The following is a 10,315-nucleotide window of genomic DNA, read 5'->3' as shown; positions in this document are numbered from 1 at the left end:
TTTTTTTGAAGCTTTACATAATACTCTCTCAGACTTTTGGCATGGCTCATATGGACACTGTGGCTGGCCAGAATAATCCCATCAAAATTTAACTCTGACCGCTTTCATCTTCTTTGCTTTAAAGACGAACATTAGTAAAAATTGATTTCTGTGCACCCCGTCTCAACGCCAGAATTATCCTGCCAGAACTAAATGACAATGTGTTTGAAATCCAAATAATAAATCACATCCAAATAAGTAATTATAGCCAAAGGAAGCCACACTGCTGCAACCTTTGCAATCGTTTTTGTTATTGATTAATCTATCAATTGCTTATTTAATTATTTAATTAGATTTGTCTATAACAGATAAAAAAATAACTGTTTTTATCTTTCCAATTCATGCACTTCACTCTGAAAATGACTGTTTTGTCTTGTAAAAGTCAAATCATTTTTAAATAGCAGAACGGTTTTAAAAGCATACAGAATGAAAAATAAAAAAGGTATTGACTGTGGCACTTTTATATTGGGCTGTTAGAAGTTAGAACCGCCAGCCTCTCTGAACACTGCAGCATTCCAACAACAAATGCGGGTAGAGCTAAAGCTGACCAATCAGAAAGATATGATAAGGGTTTTCCACTTGGTTAGTCACATAAAATCCACCCATCCTCTGTTATTAAACCTTACAACTCAGCAGCACCCAAGAAAAGCCATACTTCTGTAGGTGGACGAGCTATAGTAAGCTTTAATGATGTCATCTAGGCTCTAGGAAAATGTGTTTTCTGATGTTTTATCGACCGTTAATCTAGAAAATTGGCAGAATCATCAATGATGTAAAATAACTGATATTTGCTGCCCTAATGTGGCTTATAAAAAAAAAAGCTAAAGAAGGCATGTGGTAAAACTGGTATGTGTGCTGTAGAAGCTAGCCCTTTTCCTGAATCCACGTTTGAAAATTGCTTAAGAATATACATGGCTGAAGTCCGGACTTTCTTGTCTTTGACAGCTAATTCCATATCTGTCACAACACTAGTTCTGCATTTCGCTAACCCAACATTTGAATGCAACAGGAGCCCTGAGACTAACAAGTTCAGTAACCTTGGCTAACCCAGCAGTGTGGAGGTCCGGTCGGCAATTGATTCTTCTTCAAGGCAGACACAGTCATTACAGAAGCACCAAGGATGAAGGATTTCCTTAAATGGCAAGGCAATGCTTTTTACAGTGGAACCCGATACAGAACTATTCCAATTAATTTGAAACTTCCATTTCCCATGATGAGTATTGGGCTCTACATTATTCAGTATACAGATCCATGTGGGGCGATGACAGAAGATGTTGTGAAAGCTCCCCCTGTAATGAGGCACATAATTAGAGAGCTACTGGAGCTGGCTGGGTTGAATTTGTGATCACAGCAGGCATTAGCTGCTCAAGGTTACAATGTTCTCTGGAGCAAGTGGGCATCACTGCTGTGAGGGGTGTATTTTTGGACGCTTCAATCAGTGTTAGTGCTGCGCGCAGATTGGACATATTGGATGCTCCACACTGTCACTCTACGGAAGCGCCCTTTAACCAGACACTGACACCTTCACCAAAGCTGTCCCTGTGGCTAAATGCATTAAATCATTACAGCTTCACTTATCTATTTTCGCTAAGAAGATATCGGTGTTCAATCGCTTATTTGGATTTCACCTTCTCTTACCGTTTATAGGAAATCATCTGTTTCCTCTTATGGCAATCCAATATCCATTCTCTCCGTACGATGATGCCCCCTGCTGATTTCACCTGGCTGTACTTGGGGGTGTTAGCGAAGGCACAGCTGGAGATTAATGACACACACACACACACACACACACACACACACACACACACACACACACACACACACCCACACACCACACACACACAACCACACACACACACACACACACACACACACACATCACACAGAGAGCTACAAGGGCAATGGTCTGCTCTGACAGAGGAGATCAAGAGGCAATCAAACTAAATTACTGAGAGTGCTGTTACATAACCCTGCCATCTGTTTTTAATGATACAAATTAACTACGGATACAAATCTCTCATGAGAAAACATCTCTGAAACAATTACGAGACTACTTCTGGATAGATGTTTGCACTTTATGTGAAATATTAACTAATTCTTTTTCTTTCTTTTTTTTATTCGTTACACCTTGGCCATGTTGTCATCATATATAAATGTCAAACAATTTACAAAATGCTGAGTACAGCAATAGAATGAGTGATTGTGTTTTTATAATTTTCTCCAAAGAAACCTGTCAAAAATCAGTCTTCATTCTGTTCTTTAAGTTTTAATCTAGTCATCTGTCAACATCCTGCAGTTTCACAATGTAGTGTGTAATGTATATATGTGTGTGTGTGTGTGTATATGTACGTATATATTTAAATCTTTTATTTTTGGGGGGTTTTGTATTCATTGCTCTTTCGCATTTTCTCTCCATGTATGTCTTAATATGATGACAAAATTCATTTCTTGGAATTTTTTGTCCACCAGACAGTTGTGTGTAGACTACTATGCTACTGTAGTTATTTTAAACAAGCTGCACTATTTATTATAAATATATGTAAGAATAAAGCAGATGCTTGGTAGTTTCCTTGTACCAACACAGTAAGATTTTTATGGAGGAAAAAACAAGTAGTTCATCTATAAATGGTCATAAATGATCAAATAAAATGATAACGTCCGGACAGTTCAAGCATGGTTTTCCCATACTTCCTTACTGCTTCCTGCTTGATACTTACATGAGGTGTGTGGAGTCGGGTGTCCAGTCGGGCCGGTATTTGGCTCCCATGTCCAGAGCCTTTTCCCTCAGCTCCCCTCTGAAGGGGTTTTGGAAGCCACTGAGGACAAACACTACCCCATCCATCATCCGTTTGAATGGGACCTGCTGCACACTAGCTTTTGGTTGTTTGGGTTTGGGTTTGGGTTGGCTCTCCCGCTTCCTGTCAGCAGAAGTCTGTGCCGGGGCAGCTGGAGAGACGATTTGCAAAAGTCAAGGAACTTTTCCAGATGAGGAAATCATCTTAAAGATTCAGATGCTGATGTAAGTGTTACCTTTTGCAGTGCTGGGGCTTGGCGTGCTGGCTGGGCTCGGCTTGTGTTTGGGGGTCACAGCTCTGCCCTCAGGTGAGCCCACTGGACTTATTTTCTTTGAGGGCGGAGGGCCGGGGGAAGACTGTCGCATTTTGCTCAACTCAAATTTTCTTTTTGCTGGTGGCTATGATGAAATAATTAATGTAGGTCACTCAAAAATTTGAATCTTTTCAGAATGAAAAAGCACTGTAAACCTGTATGTTAAAAACAGGTGCGTTAGAGGAGATACTGTTGGATGACAAGCAGACTAAAGTGGACACGTACAAATTGTCCACATTTCCATTTTATTTAATGCCAGAACATCATTTAATAAACTCCTTTATTAAATTATTATTTTCTTGTATTTGTCAAGGGTGAGCCGAAACAAAATGTCCCTTAAGGATGCAAAAACAACGATGCAGATTTGTAAATTATTAAAGCCTTTCTAAACAATTACACTAGAAAATTGGAAACACAACTGCATTTAGTGGGATTTCATTTTAGACTAATTCCCATGCGTAGACATTCATCTGTGCAGCTTGAGATCTTCCCCTTTCTTTTCCTTTTTTTTTTTTTAAAGTAAAAGTGACATGTAGCAGATATCACTTGGCCATTCTCTTGGTTTCTTTCTCAGAGTGGGCTCAAGCAGAGTTACAGTCGTGCATTTTTATTGGAGCCAGGCAGGCAATTCAATATTTCAAACAGCTATTTCAAAAATTGATGAAGCTCCAACTTCAGCTGTTGCATAACTTACAAAATGAATTGTTTTACCAACAAGAGGAAAGGAGCATAATGACCAAAGCTTGCACATACTGTATAATGCAAACTATTTGCTGTAAATTTTAAGAGCCTGTTATACAACCCTAGTTATTTTTTTATACTCAAATGTATTCATTTTTTATTTACGCCCTGGGACTTTTGGTTTGTGGTGAAGTACAGAGAGCGATACCAAAATAATATTCATGAACATTTTTAACCCTGGAACACATACAGTACTCTCACTACTACTTACAATCAACATCAGACGGTTTGGGGCAAAACAGCTCTTCAATATGTTGGTTTTGTTATTCTTGGACTGATATAGAAAAGTCCAAAAAAATCGACTTTAAAATGTTATTTGCTCTAGTTGAATCCAATTATTAACAGAGTTTTGTTATAGTGTTGGCAAATGGCAAGTGCAGAGTTTCTTCGACTGGTTAGGGTTGACAAAGAAAACAGCTTGTTTTGAGGTTTGTTTTCTGGTTTAAATTCCCTTCAGTTATTAGGTCCAATGCTTGAGTTTTTAAATACTATTTGGTTCTAAATCAAATTAACTTTCCCAGAAGTGGAACTCCCAATAACTACAGAACCCATCATACAACACACTTTATTGCCTCTGCTTCACTTTCTCTGCGTACCAGTCAGCTTTCTTGTTGTCTACATAAAAAAACAAAAAAAACCTACTGCTTGTTAAGGGAACTGCTGTTGGCTGGCTAGCCTTCAGTGGAGAAAATGTTTAGTACCTGTGGTGAGGCAGAGCTGGAGGAGGAAGCCTGGCCTAATGACTGGGAGCTTCCACCAGCCTGCAGGGCAGCTGCTGCGTAACTCAACCTCTCACTCTGAGGAGACGCTAAAAAGAGAATAGTGCAGAGGGCTGGTGAGGGAACAAAGTAGCTTCATAATAAAGATGCCTTTGAAATATTTCTTCCCTTGTCTCCTGGCACACTAAAACAGATTAAAATTAAGGCCCATTAGTGCTCTCTTAGCGTTTTTCTTTTATATTCAAGTGCTAAAAGGACACAAAAGAATTTAATTAGGCTTTAACAGCTGGTATATTTAAATGGGTTTACCTTTGAGTGAAGTACTGGACTTTGTTGCATTTTCCCGACTGAAGAAAAGACTGCCAGGCTGAAGGCTGGAAGCAGGTGAAAGAGGCTCCTCCTTCACCCTGAACTGTCCCAGCTTTGTCAGTTTCTGAGCGGAGAGAAGACAGACAAGTTTAGTGTTTAAAGAGAAGGTAAAGGCACCGACTTTATTTGAATATACCAAAAATAAGTTTCAACTCATCAAATCATTGTATAAGATTACATTTATTATTATTTTTATTATTATTATTATTATATTTCCTAGTTACAAAGTTGTGTAGATCACATAATAAAATAAGGTGCTACACACACGCTGCAGTGAGATGCTGTGCCATGTTCTAAAGGGCTGGGTATCGTCGAAAAATATTCAATACCTGTTCTTAAACAATACATTTTCAATACCAATTTTATAAAACAAAAAGAAATTACAACATTACAGAACAAACATTTTTATTTATTTTTCAGCTCCTACTACGTAAGCCCAGTCTAGAGTTTTTCCTTACGAGGTGTAAGGCTAGACAGCCAATCACCAGTTTTATTTGATCTTGGTAGAAGCATGCTGCATGCCTATTGGCTCACTGACGCTGATGAGATTTACTCCTTAGATATAGACGTTGGTTATTGAATGACAAGGCATTTTTCAATACTTTAGTGGTAATTTGGACGATGTCTAAAAAGTATTGAATTCTGTTTCCAGCCTTAATGTTTTAGTGCTGAAAATTTAAATACTACATATGTTCATGTCAAAGTAAAGCACTGCTGGTATCAGTGCAGCCGCACACTTAATCTTTCAGTAACATGCTCACAAAGACCATCTTCTTACTAATACTACATTAAATATAGACACCAACAAGAATGGATAACTTGTTTACTGGTGGTCTGTCTGGTTGCTCCAACTTGTTTTGTACATTAACTTAAAACCTTTTTTAATAAACAGTAGAACTGGGATGTGAACCTTAATACTTCTTGGGTATTAACTGAAATGTTCCCATAGTGTCAAACACTTGGAAACAAAGTCTAAAGTTTGCATTAAATGTCTTTTCAGACAATCTGGTTTACTTATTTTTTGGCCAGGCAGCTTTCTGATTCAGATACTCATTTTGCACATTTTCAAAATGATAACAAAGTTCTTGTATGAAGTCTTGTGTTGAGACAACAATCTAAAATTTGAGACGCTTGAGAAAATGTTTGTACTTTCCAAAGTGAAACATCAAAAAGTATTGTTTGGTAAAAGAACTGCGGAATCAGTAACTATCACAACCCAGCCTTTGTAAACAATATTCTAAAGTCTCGAGGGAAAATATCCAAAGATAAAACAGCATCTACAGGCACCATGGAGTTGGAGAACTTAGCATGACTTACCGGGGATGTTTCTGGAGGAGGATCATTTTTGTCAGGCGGTGAATGAAACTTAACAAAGGCCACTCCGTATGCTATGTTCTACGAAGTATACACACACACAAACAATCAAACTACATTTAATAGCACAAGTGGCAATGAATATATGCTTCCACAGAAGTACCCTTTAAGCTTGATCGTTATCTTAACTGAAGTACTAAACACATATCTACAGGTGCAACCATGCAGCTTTAAGACAAGTAGATCCTCATTGTGCTTTGTGTAACACAATCATTTGTACTGTTTGTCAAATTATGTTGCACTGCTGTTGGTGGTGGTAAAAGTGCTGTAAAAATATCCCAACATGCAAATGGTTTACTTTTGGATTCTGTTGATTAAGAGTTAGATGGATAATACAACAGTTTGCAGTTTTTTGTATTTAAATGACTGGGCCCTTACCTTGCTGTATGGCTGGCTACACACAATTTTCACTCTGTCCCACTTCTCCTGTGCTGCGCTCTTCTGCAGTTGGTTGGGCCCAAAGAAACGCACCCGGTTCAAGTTGGTGCCGTTACGGCTCTCCGTTGGGGACATGAAGGAAGACGTAACCAAAAGAACCTCAAAGAGAGAAAAGATTTACTTTAAAGGATAAGAAAAAGTTACAGTAGTAGAGTGATTATAATTAATTCGGAGGTGATGTTATCTGGACTTGGGTGTGGTTTGCAAGAGCACCTCATAGTCCTGGTCTTTGACAGCTGAAGAATTCCCCACCAGCACCTCAATGAAAGCTGACCCTTCATTTCCAATATCAATGCTGTGCACCTGCTCCTCCTTCTCAAACTGAGAGAAAAGAAAAACAGCACAGGTTAACAGAGCATACACAAGGAACAAGGTCAACAGACCTTAAAGAATGGATCGACCCGTGGATCTGTTAATATTTCTGATCCCCAATCCAACTATTTTTTCAATGTCGGGGCCGATATCCGATCTTAATATTGGATCGGGGCACCCCAAATTAGCATATACTATTTCCTAATCAAAATTTCAAAGTACGCTTAAAGTCCCTTTAACATATTCTGTAAAATCTCATAATCTATTCTTAAATCCTCAGGCAAGAGTTGAAGAGAGCAGATGAGCACAATACATTTTCACCCAGACTTAGCTAAAAGCTTTGCAGTGGCAGCTTTTTAAATTAACTGGAAAGGTGAAATTTACTTCAGCCTAATACCTAAACCTAATGCCAAACAATTCTGTCAAGTTCGCAAAATTGTCTGCAAGAAAATGCTGACGAAGGGAATCCCAACAGGACACAAATATATCAACAAAGGAAAAGTGGAAGTCAATACATGCCACACAAATGTGCTATGTTCCACTAATCTTCTATCGCAGACTAAACACTCATCTGTTTAGACTGCACCTTGGCCCATAAAATAAAATGTATGCATTATGGTCTCCACACAGTTGAATGCCTTCATTGGTAGTCACTTTGGATGAAAGCGTCAGCAAAATGAATGTAATTGCAAATTGCTTAACACTTCAGAAGTTACAGAAAATAGGACTGCCCAACCGTTACCACTTGACAAAAGTTGAATTAAAAATGTTTCCTTTTTTTGGATAAACAGCCAGGACAGAAACTAGCAAGGCAATTGGGGACATTTAGAAAGCTCTTGGACTCACCGAGTTCTGTAAATCCCAGCAATTTAGATCAGAGCACCAGTATTTACTCTATTCTTATTGTTTTAATCCAGAATCCTGTCCTTTTAGAAAATCTGTCCGAAAATTAGAGCAAAGTCTCAAGAGCAGACTCTGAGTATAGTTATAGGATGATAGAACATTAAAAACTGTTCATGGTGATTGAGTTGTCCTGCAGCCAGCTCCCGTGGGCTGCTCAGTGGCTTGATTGATAACACGCATTGCTATTTTCATTCATTCATTGTTGAAATGGAGGCTCAGGCTATGGAGGCTCAGGCAGGTGTCCAGGGACCCAATCAACACGTAGCTAAAAAGCAAAAACGTCTGCAGGTACCGGGAGGACTGAGTAGGGAAATAAGCCTGGATTACTGCAGTTTTACATGATAAGGGGGGGGGAGTCAGACGTCAAGCTGCATGCTAGCAGCAAACTACACATAACTAACAGCACAACTGTATAGTCCATCACTCAGTGGTCTCATCCTTCTTTAGGCAAGGCAAGGCAAGGCAGCTTTATTTGTAGAGCACATTTCAGCAACAGGGCACTTCAAAGTGCTTTACACAAAATCAGTTAAACAGATAAAACACAAGTACAAACAGTTAAAAATCATAAGCATTAAAAACCAATAAAACACATGAATAGACAGTTAAAAACAAAATAGAAACATTAGGACACATGAAACACAAGAATAAAAGTTACAGTGCAGCATAAGAAATTTAAAGAAATGAGCATTAATTTAAAGAAAGGCAGCATCAAAAAGAAAGGGGGGGGATGACTAAGTGTAAAAAAAAATAGCTGCTGTTAAGCTGATTTTTTTTGGTACTTTCGGGGTTACATGACATAAATTTGTAAATAAAGTTTTGTCTCATCTCAAATTTTACCCATTCTCATCTGGTCACACTTCTATAAAACCAAATAGACAACACTTCATATTATCACTACGGTGTCCAAAATCTTAGACAATATTGAGTCTCATATCGCACTATCGATATAACATCGATCTGTTGCCCAGCCCTAGTAACACTGCTTGGTAGAAACCTGTGGGAGTACACAGGAGGTTAAAAAGCATAGCTACCTGCAGAATGACTGATGTCTGTTTCTCCCCGGGTCTTGCTGCTTTCCACTTTCTGTAGGTGTCAGAGCTCAGCAGGTTGTCTGCCTTGTGAGTCTGTTTTGCATTATGACAAGAAGAGAGTGGAATAAAGGCTCACATTTGGCAGATATATATATATATATATATATTTATACTAGTGACAAATGAACTTACAGTGTCCTCGGTGCTGCAAGACACGACGTGTTTGAGTTGGATTTCTGGCATGTTGTTGTTGTTGATTCCCCACAGGTAACAGACTGATTAATTAGCCAGAGTGAAGGAAGCTGAACAAGTCGGGCGCTTGCCTTGCCACTAAACGCTATTGCAACCTTTTAACAAAACATACAACTCATAAAGTGTCCTTTCAGTGGATGTAAATTCGCTTAGTTGCCAGTCAGATATACCGTAAGCTAACGTGATAGCATGCTAGCAAACAATAGGCAGAAGGAACTTTTCCTGATTAGCCTGGTAATTTTAACACACCTCAAGTGCTGTTACGCACAAACCTGTGAAATTTGTATATACTTGACACATAGCCGCTTACTTTGGCATTACATTAAACCCCAGAAAACATATATTAACGCTTTTAATTTTAAGTTAAATGTGCGTGGAGGCGAACTCATATTCCCACCAAAAGCATGATGTGCTTCGTGCTGTGACGTAACTTCCGCCTAACAGCATTTTCATCCAATAACAGCTTTGTGTTCTTCTTTGTCGGTAGAATAAAAGCATCACCAGAGTGTTATCGCCACCAGCCGTTTCAGAGTGTGTACTTGAGAAAACCTGAGTGAGACCACCTCGTTCCATATCTCCAAACTCCAAACACATTTCAATGCATTTAAAATATGATGAAATGCATATTTTTAACTCTAATATCAGGAATTATTAACATAGGCTCAATTAGTGCATCCCTGACTTAAAATTGTGTTTGCTCTTGTTCCCTAATCTTTTATTTCTAGAAATCAGATAACACTGTGTTCATCTGTGTCATATAGAAGCACCAAAGACAAAAAAGGATAAAAACAAAGCAAAAGAAAAACAAAAAGGAAGGAAATGTTTACCTTGATGTAAACAGATGTACAATTAGGACAGGAGTATAACGAAAGTGGGAAAAACTAAACCAAATAAACCAAAATCAGAACGTTATATTCGTAGAATACAATACCTAGGCCAGTGTACATAAACGTTTTTGCAGTCAAACTATGTAAATGCCCTTAACAACAAAACGTTTAGACATCTACTTCAACAGTTGAATTAAATGTG

General features: G+C 38.4%; 1 protein-coding gene across 2 annotated transcripts in view; it reads right to left on the bottom strand.

Moving 5' to 3' along the window:
- The window catches only part of xrcc1 (X-ray repair complementing defective repair in Chinese hamster cells 1), a 22,485-nt gene extending 12,765 nt beyond the window's left edge, over positions 1-9,720 (bottom strand). The window contains exons 1-10 of one of the 2 annotated variants that reach the window (XM_032518576.1): positions 9,227-9,720; positions 9,035-9,127; positions 7,002-7,109; positions 6,729-6,887; positions 6,294-6,371; positions 4,917-5,040; positions 4,590-4,696; positions 3,070-3,232; positions 2,757-2,985; positions 1,678-1,794 (exon numbers count right to left, since the gene is read on the bottom strand). In XM_032518576.1, the coding sequence (XP_032374467.1) occupies positions 1,678-1,794; positions 2,757-2,985; positions 3,070-3,232; positions 4,590-4,696; positions 4,917-5,040; positions 6,294-6,371; positions 6,729-6,887; positions 7,002-7,109; positions 9,035-9,127; positions 9,227-9,277 (1,229 nt within the window). In that variant the 5' untranslated portion in view covers positions 9,278-9,720. The remainder of the gene's footprint in view (positions 1-1,677; positions 1,795-2,756; positions 2,986-3,069; positions 3,233-4,589; positions 4,697-4,916; positions 5,041-6,293; positions 6,372-6,728; positions 6,888-7,001; positions 7,110-9,034; positions 9,128-9,226) is intronic. The other variant, XM_032518577.1, reaches the window with a different exon arrangement.
- Between the last annotated feature and the right edge of the window lie 595 nt (positions 9,721-10,315).

Source organism: Etheostoma spectabile, chromosome 6 (genome assembly GCF_008692095.1).
Source record: "Etheostoma spectabile isolate EspeVRDwgs_2016 chromosome 6, UIUC_Espe_1.0, whole genome shotgun sequence".
Taxonomy (NCBI): domain Eukaryota; kingdom Metazoa; phylum Chordata; class Actinopteri; order Perciformes; family Percidae; genus Etheostoma; species Etheostoma spectabile.
The sequence above is the reverse complement of the archived record's forward strand: the minus strand, read 5'-3'. Positions and strand labels throughout refer to the sequence as shown.